Source organism: Urocitellus parryii, chromosome 5 (assembly GCF_045843805.1).
Source record: "Urocitellus parryii isolate mUroPar1 chromosome 5, mUroPar1.hap1, whole genome shotgun sequence".
Classification (NCBI taxonomy): Eukaryota; Metazoa; Chordata; class Mammalia; order Rodentia; family Sciuridae; genus Urocitellus; species Urocitellus parryii.
Genome location: NC_135535.1, coordinates 180,752,822 through 180,779,132, shown reverse-complemented (window position 1 = coordinate 180,779,132; position 26,311 = coordinate 180,752,822). Strand labels below are relative to the sequence as shown.

The 26,311-nt window shown below is 45.5% G+C and overlaps 1 protein-coding gene across 1 annotated transcript in view; it reads left to right on the top strand.

The window, feature by feature from the left end:
* Positions 1-26,311, top strand: part of Tll2 (tolloid like 2) — a 118,434-nt gene that overhangs the window by 3,090 nt on the left and 89,033 nt on the right. The window contains exon 2 of the mRNA XM_026394813.2: positions 23,231-23,341. Coding sequence (XP_026250598.2) covers positions 23,231-23,341 — 111 coding nt within the window. The remainder of the gene's footprint in view (positions 1-23,230; positions 23,342-26,311) is intronic.

Sequence of the window (26,311 nt, the reverse complement as noted above, 5' to 3'; positions counted from 1 at the left end):
ACTGAATCTGTGAAGCACTCCTGGCCTGGGACTGGTGAGGGACTTTGTGTTTCTGGGGTACATACTTTTGTCCAGTGGTTTATAGCTCTGCTATTTTGCTTTTACTCTGATTCAGACAGAACAACCCTGTACTATACAGTAAGTCACAACAACCTCCCCACCACCAGGCCTCTGAGAGCAAAGCTTGGTGTGCCTTCCGCTGCTGCCTGACCTCATCCATAGCTCTTTAAGTAGATTCAAGCCAGAAGGCCTGGATCCTTATCAGACCTTGCCTCTTACTCTCTGTGTGACTGATAACAAGTCATTTTACTTCTCCATGCCTCAGTCTCCCCATCTGCAAAATGGAGATGAGAGCAAAAATACTTGTCTTGTAGGCTAGATATAAGGCTAGTTTTATTTGAATTCATCAGAGAGCAAGGCCTTATACAAGGACTTGTGTGTAGACAGTGTGTTTGGAAAGCAATCCCAGGAACCAGAGGGGAGGGAGCAGGAAGGGTGAAATAGAGAAGGAAATTCCATGTAGGGAGTAGGATTGAGGTAGCTGTTTTATGTGATGGGATTTTGACCTCAATGGGACCTCAGAGAAGCTTACAGAATATTTCCTAGAATTATCTGCCCAAAGGATAGGAGGCTGGAGCATTTATCCAGAGGCTGCTCCCTTCGTTGTTTGCTCCCGGATCCAGTCTCTATTCCTGTACAAGAGACCACCCCCAATTCAGTGATGTAGAACAATCACCATGTTCTTATTTCTGGAGTCTGTGGATTAGGAATTTGGAATGGACCCAGCAGCATGGCTTTTGTCTGTTCCATGTTGTCTGAGCCTCACCTAGGAAGATTTGCAGGCTGGAGTGACTCACCAGCTAGGGACTAGAGTCCTCTGGAGGCTCGTTCACTCACATGTCTGGCAGTTGAGACGGCTGTTGCCTGGTATCTCAGTTGGACTGTTGGATAAAACATCTGCAAATGGCCTCTTGTGGTTTCTCTGTGAGTGCTAGTTGGGCTTCCTCATAGCATGGCCACTGGACTCTAAATGAACCCATGAGAAACAGATGGAAGCTATAGTGCCTTTGATGGTCTTACTTTGGGGTCATGAATCATCACTTCCACTGTGGTCACAAGCCCTCCCAGACTCAAGGGAAAGGAACAGAGACTCACCTGTCCAATGGGAAGAATGTCACAGTCACATTGTTAAACAAGAATGTGGAATAGGAGATATTGTTGTAGCTGGTTCAGGAAACTGTGACCTGCCATCCTCCTGCACATCCAGGCTTTGTGGGCCCTCCAGGTTCAGAAATTCCTAAAGCAGAAATGTGGGGAGACATGGAGTGAAGGCATGGAACTGCCCAGAGTTGAGCTGAGGGCATGTGACTCAGGTCACCAAAATTGTTTACATGAGGCTCAGATTATGTGAAAGTGCTTGTATAGCCTTTGAATTTATTAAATCCAAGGGAACCTGTGGGAAGCCAGCTTTATGTTTCAGCCAGTGGTTGGACAGGTGCCAGGGCTTCCTCACAGCTGAGTCCTGGGTTGGTGATATGATAAAGTTGGTGGCACCTGATGATGCATGGCTCAAGAGCCAGTGGTGAGGGTTGTGGCCTGGGAACTGGTCTATTTCTTTGTGAGCAGGTTTAGATCCCTTTCACACTTTCAGACCTTACTTCTGCCTGGAATTTGGGGCCTCACTCCACCTTGTCGTTCTCTCAGGATGCTTTACTAATCAGGTGTGTTTTGGAGGGGGTCACCTAGAGCACTCTCTGGGGCATCTCTTGCCAGCAGCCATCACATGGCTGATGTAAGACTAGAATGTTAAACTTTACAGAGTCGGGGATTTTGTCACAACGCCGGTACCTACCGTATCCAGCATTCTGAAGGCATTGGTCATCATCTGTTGTACCAGGGAGGAGTGATTCAGGCCCTGTGTGGGTTGGGTCCTTTGCTGATGGAACTCCATACTTGCTGTCAGCCTGACAGGAAAAGTAGCCCTGGCCAGAGGGCTGCAGACCTCATGAGAATTCCTGGAGCTCTTGGGCCCCAGGGCAGGGCTTTTCCAGCCTTTCTACCCTTCATGGCAGGCACCAGCACCCTGGTTCCTATGCAGAGCTGAGTCTCACAACTGGCATCCCAGTGGTCCCCCAGGAGAGTCCCACGGGCCACGCCCTGGTTAAGGCCTCTGGCATTTCCACAGCTTGATTTTCATTCCCACTTGTCATGAGGTGCTTGCTGATAGGCAGGTGCTGATTTGATGGAATCGAAATGTTTCAGGGCCATATTGGATTTATGTGTTCATCTTCCCAGTCTCCAGGCAGAAGCAGCATCTGGTCTACCTCTGTCTCTCCTAGTTCATTCCATGCAGTGTCCCAGAGAAGACTGGTTAAAGGTACAGGATCTGACACCTGCCAAACACGGATTCAAAATCTGCCCCTTGAGCTGGGCATGGTGATGGCACCTAAACTCCCACTACTTGGGAGGCTAAGGCAGGAGCCCATAAGTCGGAGACCACTTTGGGCAAATATAGCAAGACCCCATCTCAAAAACAAAAAGCCCCACAAAATCTTTCCCTTTGCAAGACTGTGTGACCTTGAGTAAGTTGCTTAGGCTCCCTGAGCCTCAGTTTCCTCACTTGAAAAGAAGTGCTAAAATCTACTTGCTATAAGCATTATTCATTAATTTTTCAGCAGTTTCTGGCATGAGGCAAGTGCTCAATGATATTTATATAATTATAGTTCACAAGAACTTATTGAACTTATTTGCTGAAATGCTGTAGAAGAATTTGAATTTTTGCAATAAATAAATTAACAATTTCATATAGTATAATTAGAGTTGGGAATTCTTTTTAAAAAGTAAATACTTTTTAGTTATAGGTGGACACAATATTTTTATTTTTATTTTTTATGTGATACCGAGGATTGAACACAGTGCCTCATGCAAGCTAGGTGAATGCTCTATCTATGAGCCACAACCCCAGCCCAGAGTTGGGGATTCTTAATTTCAGATCTTCTAATTGTTGTTAAACAGTCTCAAAATTAGGTGAAGAGGACTGGGCATAGTGGCAAATGCTTGTAATCCCAGCAACTTGGTAAGCTGAGGCAGGAGGATCCCAAGTTCAAAGCCAACCTGGGCAACTTAGCAAGAACTTGACTCAAAAATAAAAGAGGACTAGGATATAGCTCAGTGGTAAAGCACCCTGAGTTCATTCACCAGCACCAAAAGGAAAAAAAAAAGTAAAGGGTGAATTTTATAGTATAGGAGTTTTATATATCAATAAAAATGCTTTAAAAAATAAGAGTAAATAAAAATGAGGAGCAGGGGCCAAATTGTGGGAATAACTCACTGTCTTGGCTTCTGAATTACAGTCAGCTAAGAAGTCAGCTCATCCAAGCAAGCCTGATGTGTGGCCATCACATGTCAAATAGCCCAGGGCTCCCAACAGTGGCGGCTACTCACACGGGGTGAGCAGTGTCTAGAAAAGGGGAGACTGGGCTGGGGAGCATGCCTGGTACATGGGGCTGCTCTGAGAGGTAAAGATAATAAGAACTCCACCCGTGACCCTCAACACTGCACCCAGAGCACACAGCACAGTTTTGCCTTAGAGGAAACTGAGATTTGGGCCTGGACTTTCTACCTGACAATAATGCTTCTTTAACTTCCAGTGCTCTCCCTGTGAACAGAGCCCATGTTTGCAGACACAAAATCCACATTGACATCATCACAGATATGTCCCCAAATCTTTCTCTTTTTTAAAAAATATTTGTAGTTGTAGACAGACACAATACATTTATTATTGTTAATTTATTTTTTTTATTTTATGAGGTGCTGAGGATTGAACTCAGTGCCTCACAAGTGCTAGGAAAGCACTCTACAACCCAGTCCAGGTCCCCAAGTCTTGCAGTGGAGTCCATTTTTCCTTTTTTCTGTACCCAGAGGTGCAGTGGTTGACATTTGCACACCTGTTTTAGTCCCCTTTTTTTGCTGCTGTGATTAAAAGTTTCGACCAGAACAACTATAAAGGAGGAAGAGTTTTTTTGAGGGCTCACAGTTTCAGAGGTCTTAGTTCATAGAAGGCCAGCTCCATTCCTTAGTACCCAAGATGACACAGAGCATCATGGCCGGAGAGTGTGGCAGAGGGAAGCAGCTCACATCAGAAAGCAGAGAGAGACTCCATTCTCTAGATACGAATATATACCCAAAGCCACGCCCTAATTCCCACCTCCTGCAGCTACACCCTGCCACTCAGTTACCACTCAGTTAATCCCTGTCAGGGGGTTAAATCACTGATTAGTTAAGACTCTTAGAATCCATTCATTTCTCCTCTGAACCTTCTTACATTGTCTCACATGTGAGCTTCTGGGGGATATCTCACATCCAAACCATAACAACCCTCTTCCTCGAGGTGGCATGTGTGTCATAAGAGTGTCCTTTCCTTTGTCCTGCATAGTGAGACAGGAGGAGGGGAAGTAACGTTATTGCAGAGCCACCCACAAAGCCCCAGTTGCAGGGCTTCTGGCACATGCCAAGCTCTGCACTGATGATCTATGTACCTGTCAGACCTCGACACTGCCCCTGGCTCCTGCCTGTGCTGACACAGCTGGCTGCCTGAGCAGGAAGATGCTCCGAGATGGAAGCTGAGTATAGACAGGTCAGCCAGGCGTTTCATTCCCCAGCACCTCTGTGGTCAGTTTTGAACATCTGGCTGACCACTGCTTCTCCGGACACCCTCATGGTGCTCCCCTGCCTGGGCTATGGTTGTTAGGGTACCTGGCTCCAGCCAGGTCCACAAAGGACAAGGACCTTGTGGCAGCATTGTGGTTCCATACCATGATTTGGCATCAGGCTGATTTAGGTCCTCCTTCTCGGCTCTTACTAGCTGTGAGACCTTGAGCAACTCCTCAACCTTTTAAGTTGCAGTTTCCCCATCTGTATTATATGGTTAATAGAAATTCCTATTAGCAGGCTGTTGAGGTATAAAAGATAATTGATAATAGCAGATAGAAGCATTTGATAAATATGCTACATATTCTTAGCATAGATTCATTGCTAGAATTACATGGGGCTGCTGAAGAACCTGTCATGGTCCCCAAAATGTATGGATGAATTGGTTCACGTAAACACCACTGCTTTCTGTTCCTGTAAGGCAGCAGGGGCGAAGCAGGCAGACACTATAGGCCATTCACCTAGGTTCAAGTCCTGGCTCTGCCACTAATAGCTGTGGGACTCTGAGCAAACCTGCTTAAGCTTGCTGAGACTCAGTTTTCTCATCTACAAGATGGAGATACTAATGTCTGCCACATAGGGTTACTATGAGGATTGAATGAATTCATATAGGTAAAGTACTTAGAATAATGCCTGGAGATGGTAGATGTTTTGTAAATACTTTTGTTTTTATTATCATCATCCTGCAGAAATCCAACAAGGTTTCCAGCTGGCAGGAAACCCAATATCTGAAGAACCAAAGCCCGATGATGTTTTAGGAGTTTGATGTTGATTAGTGACACAGGTAGCTCCTCTATATCTGGAGACCTACAAACTGAAACCTACCTAGAAGCTTGGGAGCCTCCTTGGGGACGGTTAGGCTGAGAGTTTCTGTATCACCAAGACACTGACATCTGGTCCCACCTGAGAAACCAGCTCCTGGTTGTTGGGAGATGTGCCTCCTGGCCACTTTTCTTCCCAAAGCAGGTTCCTATGGCCTTCAGGTTCCAAAGAGCTCCAGGCACCAGCCTATACCACATTGTTGGTGGCACACAAGGTCTCCCAGGAGACCTTGCCCCTCAATCTGAAGAGAAGCTATAACTTCACGGGTCCTCAAACCAAGAAGACTTGGCTCTCACCAATGGTTTTCAAGAGGAAAAATGAAGATATTAACCCTCCCATTGCCAAATTTCCTTGATTCTGGCTACAACTAATAATTTACAAAGCTCCTTTCCTTCCATTCCCTCTACTGATCTCTCAAACAGATCAGATTATGTGGATGCCCCTAGGACATGGCCTGGCCTCAGGTAATTTCGCAGGCATTGTAGGAAATGGTTTGGGTGCTTGTGCAGGGGACAGTCTGGGCTGGCCCTGCCCAGGATTGAGCTTGGAAGTGGTAGAACAAGGACCTCAAATCCCTGCTCTCCACTCCAGGCCATGTGGCCTGTCCTAACTTGGATCCTCTATCTTTTCTCAACTCTGCTACCCACAGTAAACAAGCATCTAAACTGCGCCTTGTCTGCAGGTCATGTTTGTGTATTTGTTCCCCAGACTACTATAATGTACCACCTTGTCTCTGCCCTTAGCATAGGAATCTGACAAGGATGAGAGAATTCTGGCCTTCAAAGTACTCTCAGTCCCAAAGCACTGAGAATAATAATGAATAACCCAGGATGTTGAAATAATCTGTCCCTCTCTCTGTTCCTCCATCTTTCTTCCAGAAGGCCCAGGGGCAGTGCCTGAGTGTCAGGTCCAGCCATGCTCTTTCCCCTAGATAACCTAGACGATCAAGTTTCCCAAGGAAGCTCTGGGTTTCAAGAGCAGAAGCAATGAAATACCTTGCAAGTGACTCTTTTTGGGCATCAGGTAACCCAAGGCTAGAAGCCCATCTCTTCCCTTACTATCAATTTGGCTTCGATCAAGTTTCTTAACCTCTCTGAGCTTCAGGTTTCCTCATTTGAAAAAAGGGAATGATATGAAAACCCATCATATGGGTTTGTTTGAAGATTAAATGTTAATGTGTTTAGCAAGCTATCATTCATTGTTAGCTCTTCTCCTTGCTATTATTAGTATTCCTATTATTCCCTACTTAAGAATTTCCCTGTAAGTGACAATCTCAGTGGCCTGCAGATACTTATTTCTCCCTCTCAGGACTGCCAAGAGTTCTCTGGGGATCTGCAGCATGTGGCAAGTGATAATGTTTTCTTCCACTGCTCGCTTGCTCTCACCCATGAAGCAGGGAGAGGATGACAGATAAACCAATGCATATAAACAGGTTTATCCTGGTACCCTCAGCCTGCTCATAATCCAGTTCTGCCTGGATGCAAACATAGCAACAGGAACCGAGCTTTCCTGCTGATTGGTTATGGACCTATCTGTGATCACGCCACCCTCTAACCACTTCTGCCAATTACCAATAAATATTCCCAAGCTCGCCTGCATGAGCACTTGAGTGTTGATGTTCAGCCCAGGTCTTTGCTGCTCCGCCAGCTGGGCCACTTATCTCCACCTCATCCTGCAATTTGCACAGAGCCTCTTCCCCTTCCTCCCACCTGGATTCCTAGCCTAGAGTTGCTGCGAGTCCTCTGAGCTGTTCTCACAGAAACAGCCTCAAACTACCTGCCTCCTGAAACTCTTTTTCATGTCCCTGGACTTGTCATCTCCCTGTTGATCTGGGCCTGGTTTCCCATCGTGTCCTCCATGGCTCACAAAGTTCTGGACCCCATGGTCACAGGTGCCAGAGTCCACCCAGGTGGTCTGGTCACCAGCCTGGCCACCTGACTCTCTCTCCCTGTGTCATGCAGTCCAACCCAAGTCTTGTCAGTTCTGTTTCCAAAATTGAGTCTGTCCATTTCTCTGCATCCTTACTGCCACCATGGTCCAAGACCCCACCAGCCTGCATTAGAGCCTGTATTAGAGCCTGACCTGATGCCACTTTTGCCTCAGGAAATCTGGTTTCCTTGTTGTAGGCAGAGGGATCTCTCTGAACTCATATCTGAGCATGTTTGCAAAGTTGGACCTCCTTAGGACACCTTCGTGATTTCCAGTGTACTTGGTAGGAGAGCAGTCTTCAGCCCTGTGTGCCCTGGTCATTGCTCAGCCTCCCTCTCCTTACTGATCATGCTGTGTCTCAAGTAGGTTCTTTTCCCGCCTGCAAAGATCCCCTGACTGTCCACATGGTGAACTCCAACTCTTCCTCCAGGACTCATCTTGCTGTCACTTCCAGTCACAATCAGGCCCCTTCTCTTAAATCACTCTTCACCCTTGTTTTTCAGCATAGCACTTTTTTACACCTAGAACTGTAGTATAGTTGCTGTGACTTGCTCAGCGACTATTTCCGCCTTGCATAATGAACTCCCAGAGTGAGAAACTGGACTCATTTGGTTTTCCAGTCACTGACACAGTGCTAGCCCCTGGCGGGTGCTCAAGAAAATACCATAGAGATTCAGAAAAAGTAGAAATCACTGTGAGACAATTAAAGAAGGTCTCCCAGTGAAAAACGTGGGAACCCCTGAGCTTGGCTGAAAGAATGGATGGGATTTGGAAGAGCTGGGATGCAGGAGAAGGCATTTCAGGTATTGTGAAAGGTGAGGCCACAGGGGTGTTTGGGATCTGTTTGGAGCTGGGAGTTTACTCTGGTTTACTTTGCAGAATAGCAGTGACAAGATTGAACTAAGCTTGGAACGGTGAATGTCAAGCTGAGGCATTTGAAACATATCCCTAAGGAAATAGGGAGCTGTTGCTGGGCTTTGAGCAGGGGACTGTTGTACTGAAGGATATAGAGCTTGGGATCCACAAAAGCAGGAAGCAGAGGAACCGCCAGTCATCCTGGCCTTGGGAACATGAAGACTGGCTTATGGCCTTGAGGATGGAAAGGGAAGGAAAAGATCATAGTTTTGTAGGTGGAAGGGATCCTGAGCTGTGCTGTGCCTCAGGGTCATGGTTGAAATATGAACTAAGTCATCCAGATATGTTCAGCAAGCATTAAGGTACCCTTGAGGTGGAGAGGAAAGGGAGATTATGTTTTAACATGAAACATTTTTCTGAAGTACATGGCAAATATGCAAGGGCTAAATATGTTCAGTAATCCTGTTGCTTAGAAGTAACTGTTAACATTTTATTCTATCTTCTTCCAGATTTTTTCTATGAACATTTTTAACATTTTTTTCCCTGAAAATACTGCCCACAATTGTTTTGAACCATTCTTCTATTTCACTTTCTCTTAGTTCCATGAACCTTTTTCTATGATAGGTAATAAACGCACTTGTAGAGCATCCATTTAAGTTGTTTTGTACCTGATTGCATAGATGCATCATCATTTATTAAACCAATCTCCTTTGTTGGGCACACAGATTTTTTCCCCCTGGCAAATATGCTTTTATAAACAATGATGCTGGATCATCCTTGTAGCTCGATTTCTATGTGCATCTCTAATGATTTCTCTAGGATAGATTCCTAGTGGTGGAACTGCTAGGAATATAGCTGCTTTTAGAGCTTTTTAAACTACCCTTTGGACCGGGAGTTTAGTTCAGTGGTAGAGAGCTTGCCTAGCACTGCCAAGGCCCTGGGTTCCTTTCCTGCCCCTGCAAAAACAAAACCAATCAAATCTCCCTTCAAAAATTTCTGACTCCTGGGCCCGGGGTTGTGGCTTAGTGGTAGAGCATTTGCTTAGCATGCGTGAGGCACTGGATTTGACCCCCAGCACCACATAAAAATAAAATAAAATTATTGTGTCCATCTACAAATAAAAAAAAAAAATCTGACTCCTTTACATTCCCATCAGGAGTAAAACTTTGTATTCTAGTTTTTAAAATTTTTTTGCCTTATTTGCCACTAGTAATTTTTGGAGAGAAGATTTTTTTTAAAAACACTTTAAAAAACTTATCTGTACCTTTCACTGACTTTTTCCCATGAAGGTTAATATGGCTGAATCAGTTAAGATGAAATCACTAATAATGGACCCAAGTTCATTGGCTGTGTCCATCAGGGTCCAGTTGGGGGAATGGAATCACACCAGTAATTTGAACAGTAATTAGTAAACCTAATATCAATAATTGTTAACTCACAGAAGAGGACTGACTGCTAAAGGAGAAGAGAACTTGAAGGAAAGCATGACTAGCAGAGGAAAGGAACAACTACCAGGGAGGGAGCCTACCCAGCCTGCCCCTCCAGGCTGAAATTCTAACTTCACAACAGAGGGTGTGGCTGTGAAGTTCAGTGAAAGGTACAGATAAGTTTTTTAAAAAGGTTGGACAAGTTTGCTGAGAAACAGTGCCCACCCTCGTTTTGTGTTAGTCTACTTTTTGTTGCTGTACCCAAACACCAGTCAGAACAACTTAGAGGGGAAAAAATATATATTTCGAGCTCACAGTTCCAGAGGTTCAATCTCACTCTGGACCTTGAGGTGAGGCAGAGCTTCACGGCAGAAGGGTATGACGGAGGAACACAGTGCAGGAAGCAGAGAGAGGGAGAGAGGAGTCAGGGGTATGAGATCCTGTCCCCAAGGGCGCACCCCAGATACCTACTTCCTTCAGCCTTGCCTTACGTGCCTACAATTACCACCCTGTACAATAGTCCTTTCAAATTATTAAACCATCAAATGGATTAATCCACTGATTTGGTTATAGTTCTTATAATCGAATCATTTTACCTCTGAGCATTCCTGCATTGTCTCCGACATGAGCTTTCAGAGAAAACTTCATATCCAAGCCATAACACCACTTATCTGCAGGGGAGATGTTTCAACACTTCCTGTGACGTACTCTGAAGCATTGCTATGTAGTACCAGAGGTAGTCTGTCCTGTGTTTTATTTCCTGCTGCCTCCTTTGCATCACTACTTTTGCTTTGAGGCCCTCTAGGCTGAAATTCTAACTTCACAAGAGAGGGTGAGGCTGTAAAATAAGGGTTACTAAACACAAGCCCTGTTATACTGAGATAGTCACCTGATATCCGAGATGGCTACTAAGAGACCAGTGAGGCAATAACGTATACAGCATGGATATGCTAGATGTGTTGGTCAGCTTTTGTTGCTGTGACCAAAATACCCAACAGGAACAACTTAGAGGAAGAAAAGTTTATTTGGGCTCATAGTTTCAAAGATTTCATCCATGGATGGCCAACTCCAGTGCTCTGGGCCTGAGGTGAAACAGAGCATCATGGTGGAAGGGTAGAAGAAGAAAACTACTCAACTCATGGCAGTCAGGAAGCAGAGCAAAAGATGGAGGGGCCAGAAGAAGAGAGATAATCCCCAGGGCATGCCCACAATGACTCACCTCCTCCAGCCACATACCACCTGTCTGCATTTACCCAGTAATCCATTCAAATTATTAGTCCACTAAGTGGATTAATCCACTGACTAAGTTATAACTTTCCGGATCTGATTATTTCACCTCCTGCGTTAACACAGGAACTTTTGAGAGAGATCTCATATCCAAACCAAAATCTTGACCAAAAAGATAAGTCACATTCTAAGCAGGAATGGGGCAGGATGACATAGGATTTCATTATGCTATTCAGAACAGTTGCACAATTTAAAACTTGTGAATTGTCTTTTTCTGGAATTTTCTATCTAATATTTTCAGGCCGTAGGTGATGGTGGGTAACTGAAACAATGATGGTGAGGGAAATAACAGATGGTGAGGGAGGGACTACCATACTGCAGGAAAAGACTGGTCAGTAGAAATTTGTCCATTGGAGACTGGCAAAACTCTGAAGGTTGGTACCAATGGTTCTCCTGAACACTGTCAGCAGCAATTCTTATAAAGTAAGACAGACGAGCTCACCAGAATCAGGATGAGAAGTCCTCTCTGCATGCAGTATCCCCGCAGTGCCCTCCACCTACAAAACCTAACATTGTGCCAGCAGGTGGAGAAAGGTTATAGGGCCCAGCTCCAGTACCACACAGCAAGACGAAGAAGGATAGATTGGGGGCTGAAGGCAGTATATCAGTAGCTGGGGGAGTGGCTTCAGCAAGCAGGAAGTCTATTTCTCTCTCACATCAGAGCATCAGAGTCTGGAGGACTGCAGTCCGGGGCCAGTATGGCCGTTCATCCCCAGGAGGTCCTCCAGGACCCAAACCCTTCCCCACTGACCATTCCACTCTCCCTAGCTTGAGGCCCTTGTCTTTGGGGTCCAAGATGGTGTACAGTGCTCAAACCATCACAGGCACCATCTAGACATGGGAGCCATGGAAAATAAAGAGAGAGAGGGTGGGAGGGTGGGCGCAGGGTAGGGGGACAAAGAAGAAGATTCCCAGGAGCTGCCATTTGTTCTTTGTACCTCATCTCACTGTCTGGAACTTGGCTGTAGATGTGCCCAGATGTGGGCATCTGGAAGATCTTGCTTCTGGAAGGCCTGGAACTAAAAATCAGAGGTTTTGTTAGTATAGAAGAAGGAGAGAAAATGTGCTGGTGGGCAATGAAGCAGTCTCTGCCACAATAGACCAAAACTGCTGGACGTTTATGCAGAAGATTCAGTCAAGATAATAAGAGGCTGCTACCATTTCTAAAAGTTAACCAGCTGAACCATGTAAAGTCTTTTTTTAAAAAAAATTTTTTTAGTTGTAGATGAACACAGTACTTTTATTTTATTTATCTGTTTTTATGTGGTGCTGAGAATCAAACCCAGGGCCTCACACATGCTAGGCGAGCACTCTACCACTGAGCCACAACCCCAGCCCTGAACGATATAAAGTCTTTTGAGTCAAAGCTGGTAGAATGTTAGAGCTGGGAGGAGCCTATGGAATTGTTTATTCTAGGTTTTTTGTGTTTCCTACAAGAACCCTGAGGGCCTAGAGGGGCAGTGACTTATCCAAGAGCACATGAGTAGCTATGGGTCTGATTGGAGGTAGACTTTAGGCCTCCTTGGTGCTACTCCTACTGTATCTTTCCACTCTCTGCACTACTTAGGGTCTCCAATGGCCTTCATCATCAGAACGAGTCATGCGTAATTACACTCATAATTTATGGCTCTACAGAAGATCATTCCACAGTGGAGATATTAGGGTTTATGAGATTGCCTAGTCCCGGAATCAGACACATAAGAGGAAAATTATAATCCAAGAAGCTTTTGGCTTTTAGGACCTAAACTGAATCCTTGTCTCCATTATTGAGAGGAGCCCATATGAGCTTGCACTGTGGGAACACAGCGGGTGTGAGATGGTAGAAAGTCATATTCTGCTGGAATGAAGCAGTGAAAAGCATCGTTTCAGACTGAAGTAGTCATCCCTGTTCCCATCTTCCTTTTTAGCTATAGAAATAATGGAAGGACTTTCTTAGAATAGCTATGTAAGTCAGGAGCCCAGTAGGAAACAGAATTTAAACCCCATGTTTCCGATGAAGAGACACTAGGGAAGGGACTAGTTAGACACACAGGGTTAAATAAGAGAGGTGAGATACCTAGAGACTGGACAGCTACCCTGTAGGGAAGGGACGGGAGGAAGCAGCATTCCTACAACTGGAACCAGGTGGGAGGGGAAGTGGTAGAGAGAAGCATCTACTGCCAGGCCTGCAGAGCAGAAAAAGGTCTCCTCTTCTCTCTAGTTTGCCAGAGTCTTCTCGTTGAGTGCAACCAGAAGCCAGAGCAGGCAGGAAATTGGAAGATGAAACCTATAGCAGGAGTCATCTCCCTGGGCACAGAGCAGAACAGAGAGGATGGAGAATAAGACAAAGAATAACTGAAATCAGAGCTCAGGACTTGACACAGATATTCATTTACATAGGCTGAAATTTTTCAGTATTTTTACAATATTTTTTAAGTGGCAAATGTGTGGCACATACAATGCTGCCACCTCCCCACCTCCCCATGCCAGTGGCAGACATTGCTCATTGATCGTGGGTTCAAGAAGTCACCTCATAGTGCTCAAAGAGACACCATCAATTGAGTAGTGCTGGCATGTGCAATGAAGTCTATTTGGAGCTATAAAACTTCAATAGCCTTGCATGTCCCACCTGCCCATGCCAATCTGGTACATATTTTTTTTTCCACCCACTGAGCAGATATTTGTTGAGCCAAGTTCTTAGAAAGCTGAATTGTGGCATGGCTCTGGAATATATTGGTGCAACCATATTGTGACATACAGATGAAGATGTGAGATAAGAGGCAAGGTGGCCACCAGCCTAGGCACCAGCCAGACCCTCGTGGCTCATCTGTAAAGTAGGATGATGTCCACTAGGTCAGAGAGCAGTACTGGGTGTTCTTTGGAGATGTGATCAGTTCTTGAACTGCTCTATAGGATGCCGCTGGATAGGGCGCTCTCCTAGGTCCTGACCGACCTTTAACACAGGAATCTGTGGAGTCCTAGGTCCTGTAGGGTTTCTAATGTGCACATACAGATTGCAGTAGAGTTTCCGTTTTAAGTGGCTTTGAATAGCTAGAATAAATAGATAATAGGCTTTGGATATTGCTGGTATGACATAGGGTATGAATGACAATAGGTCTCAACTCCTGCCATTTCTATCAATTCGTGCTGGCCCTTGTGTGGCAGGCATTGTGTTGAGATGGACTCAGAGGCTGTGTCCAGGTTGAATGGACAGTTGGGGATATTTGTCCTGGGCAAGAGTGGGTAAGAGAAGGCACATGATAGTCATATCTGTCATTTCTGGTGTGGTAAAGAGACTTGGCAGACACAGTCTCTACATGTGATATTTTGAGTGTGTTGTTTGGCCTTCCTGGGCCCGTTTTCTCATATGGAAAACAAGGACATCCCTTAGATGACTTTTAAATTTTCCCCATCTTAGAAATTCCTTGATTCAAATTAGTTTTTTAAGTCTCAATATACAACTTGCAACAAATCTGCTTGATCCAATTAAAATATTTACAACTTCCCACTCCTCTCTGCCATATGCTCGAATAACTAAGCCATCCGTCCTTCAAGAAGGCCATTTCCCCAGGAGCAGCTGGGGATCCTGGAGACAGGAGGCTTCCCATACTAAACAGATCCTACCCTTTAATCTCAACCCAAAGATCCAGGCAGTGATTCACACTCGCCCCTTTCCTCTCCTCTGTCCTCTGCAAGCCCGAACCTCTCCCCTCCTGCTCTGCAATTGCGCCTGAATGCAGAGTCCTGAAATTTAGGGTCATGGTTTCAAAGTTCATGGTCCTGAGAATAAACAAAAAAACTATTGTGGTTGCATAGAGCTGTGGACCCCATTAACACCGTCCCATGAATATTTATAGCGTGGAACTACAAAAGAACATAGAGGCCATATTGTATTTCCTAGAACTTTCCTTCCATGGGGTCCTTTCTCTGTGAGTCACTTTAATGTAAGCTTTGCTTATTTAGTTGCACACTTTAAGCCGATTAACTTTTTACTAAAAAAACCCTCCCTGTTTGTTTGTACATACACTCCCTCGACAAAGATTCACAGAAAACTGCTTTAAACCTGTTAAATCCCTCCGCTGGAAACTTGAAGTGAACTAAATGCATCTCTGGGTAGGATTTCCCTGTAATTCTCCCCGCCTCTGGCCCCTCCACCCCACCTCCGCCTGTTTCCTGAGAGGAATTCCAATGGTTTGCATGCTTCCTCTTTAGTACCTCCAATAACCTAGGCTTATCTCTAGGTGACTACCTGGAGGAACTTTAGTGAGGTTCTTCCTTGCTTCTCAAGTGGCTTGCTATTGGGTGAACAAGCAGCAGGCCCAGGCAGAGGCACAATACTTCTCTAAAATCAGAGTGAAGTTAATCGTTGGCTCTGGGGGGGCCACAGAGACCATCAGCTCTATAGGTTCCTGAACTTCAGTGTATGTTCCTGATCTATAGGGGTGAGGCAGGGCTTGCATTTAAAATGTATGTTCCTGGGCCCTGGCCCCAGAGATTCTGATTTCATAACTCTGGGTTGGGGCCTGGAGGTCTGCATTATCAACTCTCAGACATTTCTAATGCTTGTGGGTTGTGCATAGCACCTTCGGAAATACCAAGCTGGTTCAGCTGTCTCATTATACCGGTGAAGAAAATGACACTGAAGGTCAACTTGACCAAGGTCACTCACAGCTTCCAGTGTAGACCATTTGAGATGCACCCTCACTGTGGAATACCTGTGGTTAGGATCTAAGTAGAAAGTGACTTGAAAAGCACCCACACTTCAGTGCAGCCCCAAGTTATAAGTGTAGATGTGAAAACCAGGAAAGGACTGATTGGTGGAGGTGAGGTGAGGTGAGTGAGCTGAGGTACCTGCTGGAGGTCTCCCTTGGTTTTGGAGTGAACCCAGGACAGTGTAGGATATGTGACCAGGATGCACTGGAAACGTCTTGCAAGGGGCTGCGCTGGGCCTGCGCCGTTCTGGGAGCCAGGGAGCTGAGTCTTGGGGAGGGTGCAGTTAGCCATAGAAGGTGGCAGCAGAATTGAAGGAGTCCCCCTCTGACTGCCTGGGCTGCTCCCTGCCTCACAGACCCCACACCGCAGCTCTGCAGGCCACCAATCAGGAACCTGATTGCATTCAACACTGCCAGGATTCCTCAGCCCCAAGACTCTTGGAATTTCCACTGGGGAGGGCTGTAAAGCACCCTCCAGGACCCCCCTCCTCTACCCAGTCCTAAGCAACTGCCAGACTGTCCAGTTTTTGCCAGACAGGAAGCTCCTCTGCAAACAGAGCACCTCTTGCTGACCTCACCTTGAGTCTAAGTCCTAGAAACTGGATCTGGGTGGGGCAGAGAGACAAGCTCTAGGTTTGGAGTTTGGGCCCAAAAAGTCTGAGTTGAGGCCCTCCCTCTTTGATATAGACTCCCATATGTGTTGTTCATTCATTTCCCTAAGCATCACTTTCCCATGTAAAATCAGGGTTCTGGCCCACCTTCCCTCCCCTAGGACTGCTGCAAGGAGCACTCTTTTCTTGTTCATTCATTAAAATGTTCTGAGGGTCAGTGCCAGGCCCTGTGCTGAATGCTGGGGTGCTGGGAGTCGGAGGGAGGAGGATGTGTACATGGAAGCCATGGCAAACTGTGAAGTGCTGTATCAAAGTGAGGGACTCCTTTTGACCCTTCCACTTTAGGTGCTCTAACAGCCTTGGGACTTGTTCCCTGTGTCTGAGCCTCCATGTCCCTGCCCAGCCTCTGTTCCTGCAGCCTCATGTCTACCTTGCTCTTGCCATCTTCCGTAGTCCTTGCATCTGGATCCCCCACTCCAGCTGTCCCCCTCACTGCCCCCTTTCAACCCCTGCCCTGACAGAGCCTTGCTCTGTCACCTCTGGACCTTTGCATGTGCTATCTCTTTGGCTCATATGACCTTTCCTCCTATTAGCCACCATCAAGCTTCTGCTCATGTGTCATCCTTCTACTCAAGTGTCACCCCTCAGGGAGTCCTTTCCTAATTCCAGCTCAGAGGCTGGGATCTGTCACTCCTCCTTGTCAAGGTCACCCAGGGGGACTTTGTGTAGAGGATAGCAAAGGCACATGGCGAGTAAGTTAGAATTCAGAATTCAGCTGGAGCAAGCTGCCTAAGCTGGCTCAGCCCTCTCTTTACCTGAAAAGTGGAGCCAGTGATGTGTTGATTGTCTGGCTCATGGGAAGGTAGAAGGAGGCCAAGAGCCTGCGTGTGGCTGGTGCTCAAGACGGTGGCTTTTCATCCCTCCCATGCTTTGCTTCTGAGAGAAGATCCAAACACTGTATTTGGGAAAAAAAAAAAAAAAAAAAAAAGGAAGGATGTGAACTCCATGTCTCTGGATGTGTGTCAAAAGAGACTGCTCAGATGTCAGATGGGAGATGGGAGATGGGACCCTTTTACCTGCTGGGCCCCTGCTAGTCCCAGGAGTCTGTAATTCCTGGAGCATTGCTGAGTAGCTCAGCAGTCTTTGAAATTTGTCCCTTAGGAGAATAATCTCAGTGAAAAGAGATTCCAGGGGCAACCATGTTGGGAAATGAGGCATTTCAGCCTTTCTCTGGCATCCTGATAGTCATTAGGATTTTAATGGCTCTGAGTAGTCCTGCAGGAAAGAACACGATTTAACACAGCATTCTTCAGAAACCTCTTAGAATGTAAAAGTTTGGGAAGTGCTGGTTCGGGGTATGAGGGTTCTGATTTGGGAATCAAAGAGACTTCGGTTGACTTCAAACGCCTGTTCTTGCCTGCATGATCTTGGCCAAGTCCTACACCCTCTCAGAGATGAGGCTTTGTTTGCCTATCTGTGAAGGAGGAGCAAGCAAGGCTTCCTCACATACCGTGGAAGGATGGATTTAGGTAATCTGTAGAAGACATTTGACCTGATCCCAGAGATAACAGTGAGCACTGCATGCTTCTGCTGTAGATGGGGACGGACAGATTGGACAAGATGCGGTGCTGTGCAAATCCTGGGTGGGGCTGCACTGAGGGGTGGGGCTGCACTTAAGGCCCAGAGCATGGCTATATTTTGCAGCTGTGGGGGTCAGGCACACACACACAGGCATCAGATGGGGGAAACAGAGCTTGGAGACCATGAGGTACTTTGCCCATATTGTTGTCACTAGAGTCATGTGCTGGAGCTGGCTGTTACTTGCTTGTGAAGGCCAACTGTGCATACCTCTTTCCTACTCCATGTTCAGTGACTCTGAAATCAGCCATGGTGGACATCAGCAAACACTCTCCCAGCCACTTGTTAAATATCAGCCTACCCCTGAGAGAAGATATGGTATTTCCATACTTATTATATAATAGTTTTTCAACTGTATTTGACTAATTTCTAAGGATTTCTATTTACGATTTCTGAAAAGCATTTTTCCTATTGGGTTTCATTATCTGTTCCTGAAGTGATGTTTATTTATGAGCCAGAGCTTCCTAAGCAAACACTTCCACCTGATGGCAGTGACTTGAATTGCAGGTTGAGGTTCCCCTGCAGCCAGGCAGTGTTGGAGTGGAGGGCAATTTCCTTGTTGTGCATTTGAGTTGCTTCCTGTGACCTCTCCATTCAAATTCTATATCTCTACGGAGAATTGCTCTGCCATGACATGCATAAGAGAGATGGTGGTGAGCCCGTGACACCAGGGTCACAGTTGTTGGAGATTGTCTCTAGTCCCTTGCTTCAGTGCTTCTCAACATGTCATGTGCATATGATTTACCTGAGGGATCTTGTTAGCATGCACATCCTGATTTGGCAGGTCTAGGGTCTGAGATTCTGCATTTCTCTCAAGCTCCAAGATGATGCTGATGCTGCAGGTCTGTGGACTGCACTTTTAACAGTTGGAAATGGAAGAGATGATGAAAATAATTTGTGAGTCTTCTGCTGGCACGGGTCATGTTTGCCTTTTAGTAAGAATTCAATAGCTGTGTGTGATAAATGTGCAAATTGTCATGTGGTATCTATGGGGTGTTGGTTCCAGGACTGTCCTTGGATATGGAAATCTATGGGTTCTCAGGTCCCTTATAAAAATGGCATAGTATTTACAATCTTCTGCACTTCTTCCTGTATACTTTAAATAATCTCTAGGTTACTTCTCATATCTAAGGCAGTGTAAATATGTAGTAGTGGTTATACTGTATTGTTTAAGGAATAATAAGAGGAAAGATAATCTTTTCATGTTCAGTATAGACACTGTTTTTTCCAAATATATTTGATCCATTTTCAGTTGAATCTATAGATGCAAAACCCATGGATACAGAGGCCTGACTGTATAAATTTAGCTCATTTGCTTCTAAATATTGTTGAGCCAGTTGTTGATTAAATTTTTTAACTTGGAATTTATTTTGGTGTTTTATTTGAAGTTCAAAGCCAACTTGATTTTTCCTCAAATAGCTAACCCATTTGTTTTAACATAATTCATTCATTAATCTCTTACTTTCCACAAATTAACGAAACCTCATTTAATCACAGAGTCTTCTTATATAGTCTAGAGACTGCTTTCGGACTATTCTGCATGGCAGGATGGTTGAAGCTTTATCCCATTTTGATGTCTGATGAAACCAGTTCTTCTTTGGTCCTCTTGTTCTTACCGTTATCACCTACTTTTGCAGATGAAATTTAATATCAGTTTTTTAATAATAAAAATTATTGTGATTTTTGTATTAAAGTGTATTAAATATACACATTAATTTGAAAAGGGTTAATATTTTTTATTATATTCTTCCTTCTTCAAGAATATAGTAATATGGGAGTTGAATTAAGCCTTGTGGGGGCAGGGTCTTCTGGAGAAGGAAAGGGAGCAGGGTAGAGACAGGTGTCTAGGCAAACTCAGTGAAAATTAGAGTGGCACCACTCATTACCTCCAGTGTTCCCTGTGGGCCAGGTCCTGGACTGAATGCTCAATCATTTAATGAGTAATCAACACATCTCATCTCATTTCATCTCACACAACTTTACAAGGTATTTCCAACCCTGTTTCCAGATGAGGAAACTGTAGCTCAAAGGGATCAAGTGATTTTCCTAAGATTACACAGCTCTTAAATAGCAACAGAAGGGTTTGACCCCAGATCTTTCTATCTCGAAAGCATGTACTTTGAATGCCCCTACCTCTCTCAACTCTGTGTCATCGCCTCAGAGGTCTATGTCTCATCTCATATCTTCACTCTGTGTCCCAGCCTGTGGAGCCACTCATTTATGAATCATCCTCCTATCGATGTGGGAAAAGGGAACATGAAAAACCTTGTGCCAGGTCTCAGAGGTTCTGCTTAGAAGTGACTCATGTCACTTCGCTCACTTTCAATACCCAGGAAAAAAAAAAATCACATGGCGAAAACCGACATCAGAGAGATGTGGAAGCACAAATATTTATCTAGGAGAAAGAATACATTTACAAACAATAATAGATTCTATCATTCATCTCCTCTCCTCTGGTGATTAATATTTTCTTTCCTTCTCCCATATACACAATGTATTTATCCTTCCACAGGGGAGACCCCAAAGTCCTGTGCAGTCTTGAAACCAGCCTCAAAGTCCTCCGTCTTGTGATCCTCTATACTGAGTCATGAGGTGACTCCTCTTCCTCCAGAGACTTGCAAACTAACAAAACAAAACTAAATAGAATTACATGCTCACTCCCTCCCATTTATACTCAATATTCAGTGATAGATCAGAAATAGGATAAGTGTAACAGACATTTCCATACAGAAAGGGGACGCCTGGGCAAGAATAGTCATGGTTCCATAAAAACGCTGAAATCATGTTGGGCAAATGTTGCAAAAGGCCCTACAACTATTAGGTCTCTTGTGGTCATGCTAGGGCCCCCTTGGGCACTGTGCTGTTCTGAAGATGTTGGTCACCTTCACGTCTGTGTGGACCACCTCTGTACCATGGCCACACAGTGATTTCCTAGCCAGGTATCTCTGCTCCTTTGCTCTTATTAATCTTCTGTGAGAGAATTTCAGGATTAGTCTCCTTTACTTATACCTTTCTTTTTTCAATGGAAAGGATTTACTAGGCACCATCCTGATTGGTCCTTGCTACAAGGTTGAGTTTATTTTCCTCTAATAGTTTCCTGTAGGTGTAACTTTCATACTGTATAATTCTGCCCTTGTTAAGGGTGCAATTCCATGATTCTAGTAAATTGAACAATTTCTTGAATCTAATTTTAGAGCACTTCATCAGCCTGAAAGTCCCCCTCAAGCTCATTTGTAGTCAATCCTTATTCCCATCCCTGGTCCTAGTCAATTACTAATATTCCTCACTCTATCAATTAGCCTTTTCTAGACATTTCATGTAAGTAACATCATTTAACATGTAGTCCTTTGCATATGGTTCTTTCACTTAGAATGATGTTTTTTGAGATTCATACATGTTGTAGTACATGTCTACAGTTTATTCCCTCGAATTGCTAAATGATGTTCCAATGTATAGTTACGCCACATTTTATTTATCTGTTCAACAGTTGACGGACATCTAGATTGTTCTAAGTTTGAGGCTACCCTCAATTTGAGTCCCCCAAGTCCTTATGAATAAGGATGCTACAAATATTGAGTATATGTCTTTGTATGAATTTGTTCTCATTTCTCTTGGGAAGATCACTAAGAATGGGGTTTATGGTTCTTATGATGAGTTTATATTTCATTTTTTAAATAAAGTTGCCAGTTTTCCATTCCCATTAATAGTGGATGAGTGTTCTTACCTACCTATACCACGAAGCTGAGTTTTAATCAGTCCTTATGACTCAAACTTCTCAGTTTTATTGTTTCATTTTGAGAAGAGATTGGCTCTTTCAACTCTCCAAATCCTTAAATTTTTGCACACTTCTTGTTTATTTGTTTGTTTTATTCCTAATAAATTTTGTCCAGTTCTTTTCTGAGCTTGTTTCTTTCTTTAGGACCTTGTTCACCATAGCTAATAGCAACCAAAGCAGGCAATTAACATTCTGAGTTTCAGTCCCTTCTCTTAAAGCCATATGCTCATTCAGTCCATCATCTGCCTTCCAAATTAATGCAGGCAACAGTTTACCCGATGCCTCATCACTGCAAACATCCATCACCTCTTTTCAGCCTTTAGTAACAATCTCCTTGACAGCTGGCCTAAAGATAGTGGGTTCTTATTATACTACCAGACCACCTTTGATAGCAATTTCTGTATTAATCAGGATAAAAAAGTTGTGCTCTAGTTACAAATGTTCCAGAATCTGAGAGGGTTATAAAAACAAGTTTTTCTCCCCCCACCTCCATCCACGCTACAATCAGCTTTCTGTTACTGTAACAAATACCTGCAATAATCAACTTGTAAAGAGAAAATGTTGATTTGGGCTCACAGTACTAGAGATCCAGTCTGTGTTGGGTTGACCCTGTTATTTTGGGCCTGTGGTGAGACAGCACATCATGGTGGGAGTCCATGTGGAATAAAACTGCTCACCCCATCACCAGCGAGCAAAGAGAAAGAGGAGGAGGCCAGGGTCTCCTTCAAGAGCATCCCTAGGACCCAAAGCCCTCCCATAGGACTCCATCTTTTAATGGCTCTACCATCTCCCAATAGTGTCACCCTGGGGACCAAGCCTTTAACACATGGACCTCAGATCAGGGCAGCACATCCTCCTGACAAGCCCTGCCTGTGCTTCACATCATCTGTGCTGGAGATCCCAGGGTGGGCTTACCCTGTGCAGAGCCTTGTTGTCTTCTGGGAGAGGGAAAGGAGAACATGGTGAATCATGTGCTAACTCATAAGGCCTCCTTGCACACTGGATTAGTCACCACAGGTTATGTGGCCAATCCTGACATCAATGGGGCAGGGAAATATAATCTTCCCCTGGGGAAGGGCAGCAGATATTGTGAACAATAGTATGAGTGATGACATTATGCTTTTTTTTTGTTGTTTATATCCTGGGGACCGAAGAAGAGAAAAAGCTTTCTTTATATGGCAGCTTTACCCAAAGTTGCCTAGAATTAGGGTAAGTTGGGGGCCTTTCAAAATGCCTTGTAGACCAAGGATCTGGATTCCCATGGATGTTGGCCCCTAGCCCCATGGCTTTCATGTGCAGAATAGCTGCCGTTCCTCTTTCTCTGCCAGCAATTTGAGTCCCCCAACTTGCTCAGGGAGAGATTTGATTGGGGGGACTGTCTTTTCTAGAGTTTGCTCCTCAACATCCCACACCTTCTGGGGCCTTTGTAAATTCATTTTCTTGACTTCCAGCTTTAGTTGAACCACTTTCGTTTTTCCTTCCTAGCTGTCTTCTGGGGAGACATTGCTTTGGATGAAGATGATCTGAAGTTATTTCACATCGACAAGGCCCAAGACTGGACCCAGCCATCAGTGGAGGAGTCGGGTCATAGCACGGGTAAGTACTGATTCCCATTCTCCTGCCCCAGCTGGCAGGGATGGGGGCTCCAGCATGTCTGACTGTAGGTCCAGGGAAAGCCAGGGACAGGTTACCCGTCCTTCTCTAGGGAAGAAGTGCAGTGGGGCCTCCAAGTTGGTGGGTTCTTCTAAGATGTCTCCATTTGCCTCTTTATCTGAGGATCTAGGCTGGAGCCCTGTGTTGGTTCTTTGGACTCTGGCCGGGGGTCTTCCTTATCCCAGACTGGAAAGAGTTGCCCATTGGGCTGGTTTTAGGACATGTCCATTGAAAATGTTAAGAATGACCACCCAGGGGGAGGTGTTTGCCCTGGGTGTGTGCCTGTTTGGCTGACAAGCCAGGTGATAGTCACCTGGGGCCCAGGCACCACCCAGCCTTCAGACTCTGGTTGCCTTCTCCCTCCTTGCTGCCCACCTGAAGTAAATACTACTGAGACTGGTCTTCTGGGTTCTCCTCACCTCCCTGCTCACTGGGTCAATGGCCTTGGCTTTATGGCATCTTAGACATAGTCCAGGGAGCTGAGTATGGGAACAGGTGTCTGAAGTGGCAGGCGATAACCTGTTATTTGGTGACCGACAGGTAGAAGGCACCTGTGACCCTTTTTCCACCCTCCCTTCCTTTCTCTTGGAGCTTTTTGAGCACCTTCCTGGGCCAGCGGCGGTGTTGTGGAGGGAAAGAGGAGGCGATGCAGCTGCTGCCTTTAGGGAGGCTGGTGTGGATCTGGCCCAGCTCCCTGTACAATGGGGGTGAGACCAACCTCACCCCATAGAGGTTTGGGGGGAAGACTCCAGAGGTAACAGGCTGCCCATGGCCTGGCACATAAGATCTCAGGAAAGGGCAGGGATTTTACTAAGAAACTCCTCTGGCAATGTGTAAGGAACCAAGGGCAATAGGAAGAGAGAAGGGTGAGCAGAGCCTGGCATCCTGTGAATGGCACCCTTGCGTTGTGTCCTGAAGGACAAGCAGGAGTCCCTAAGTGGGAAAGGGCATTTGGGGTGGAGGGGAAGCCAGGTACAAAGACAAGGAAGGTAAGAGGTACTCTCTTTCTTGGGGAGACTGGGATAAGGCATAGGTCCCTGGAGGGTGGCCCTGTGGGGTGGGCCTGTGGGAGATGTGTCTGGCTGGGTTGGACTGGGAGGGGCTTGTCTGACCAGTCAGTGAACTCGGGCTTTACCTGTGGGCTGCAGGGCTCCTGCCCTTTCTGAATAGGTGTATGTAGGACAGAGTGCCTTGGGAGAATCCCTGCCCCCACACACTGCTCTGCTGAGCTAGGTTCCTGGCTGGAACCTGGGCAGCCTTGCCATGCTGATTGCTGGTGATGGGGACAGGGTGAATCAAGCAACCCTTTCCCCAGCTGCAGATGGACTTGGTGACATCCAGGAACATCCCTGAAGCTTGGAGGGATGAAGGTGGGAATGTGACCAGATTAGGGCATTGGGAAGGGAGGGGTGGTGACTTCCGTGGTTCATGAGGAACATGAGCAGCTAGAGGGACCAAAGCTCAGCATAGGGCTTGGTGGGTGAGGGGTCAGGGTTGTCAGGAGGTCAGGGGAACCATTGCCAGGGACTGGGGAGATGGAGGTCCCCTTAGCCACACTGACCTTCTTGGTGGCATCCGGTTCTATGACTAGTGTTCTTAGAATTTCTGAGGCCTCTTTCATATGATTTGGAGTCTTAAAATTTGACATGAAGTCTTAAATTATTTTTCTTAACAGTACATCCACAGTCTTACTTGAGCTCCACAAAAAAGGAAAAGTCTCTTCATAATTCTACCATCTACCATGCCATCAAACCACTCTTCTCTTGCTTTTCCCAGAAGCCTAGAGAAATTAACCTCACTAGAGTCTGTGTGGTTAAGATGTTTTCTTAAACGTTTCATGTTGCAGTGTTACTTAAAATTAGTGAACTTAACATATCTTGAATATACATTATGATAAACTTTTATGTAAGTAAATGCCCCTGTAACTACTCCCAGGCCAAGATGTGGAACATTCCAGGCTCCAGAAGCCTCCTTTCCCCTGGTCAGCTCTTGTTCCAAAGTCACCTCTAGTCTAACCCCCATCACCAGACTCATTTTCCCTGCTTACAGGGGACCCTATAGCATGTGTTTTTCTGTCTTCTTTCACTCAGCTTTATGACTGTGAAGTCCTCCCATGTTGCTAGGTGGTATTCTATTGTGTGAGTAGACCCTGGCTTCTTCATTATGTGACAGACATTTGGGCAATTTACAGTCTTTGGCTATGAGAAATAAAGCTGCTGTTGACATTCTTATACGTATCTTTGGTAGACATAGAATCATTCATTGCTGCTGGCCATGTACCAGGGAGCCATGGCAGGGTCCTAGGGTACACTAGTTTAGCATTAGAGGAAACTCTCAAAATATTTTCCAAAGTAGTTGTACCAATTTACACTCCACACCAGTACTTATTTGCTTAGAAAGCAGGAATGATGTTCACACAGGGTCTGTGAAGGCCTCTGGTCTTGGATGTTGAGAGCCACAGCCGAAGGGGCCCCAGCAAACTTTCAGACTTCCAGCTGATGAGTGGCTCACAGCGCCCCAGCAACTTCTAGCTGATTGGCTCCTCTGCGGTGATGCTCATTGGGCTGTTTCCCTGCCCTTTCAGACCACGGAGCTGCTCATTGGGGAACTTTTTTGGCTCCGCCCACACGACCCAGCCAATCGGCCTCAAGAGCAGGAGGAGTGGGGGAGGGGGAGAGGCTTGTGGGAAGCCGGTGGTGGCAGTTGGGCTCTGAGGGTTTTTCCTGAGGAGCTGTTTTGTTTGGTGTGTGTGGTTCTAAAAATAAAGTTAGTTTCTTTTGACAAGTGGCTCCTGATTGTGCCCAGCCAGACTGCGGCACTTGGGCCTCCCAGCTTGGGCCTCTTTTTGCCCTCTGGGCCTGAACAGCGATCAGGTGATGTCCATTAGTCATTGCAAATGCTCAGGCTGCTCCT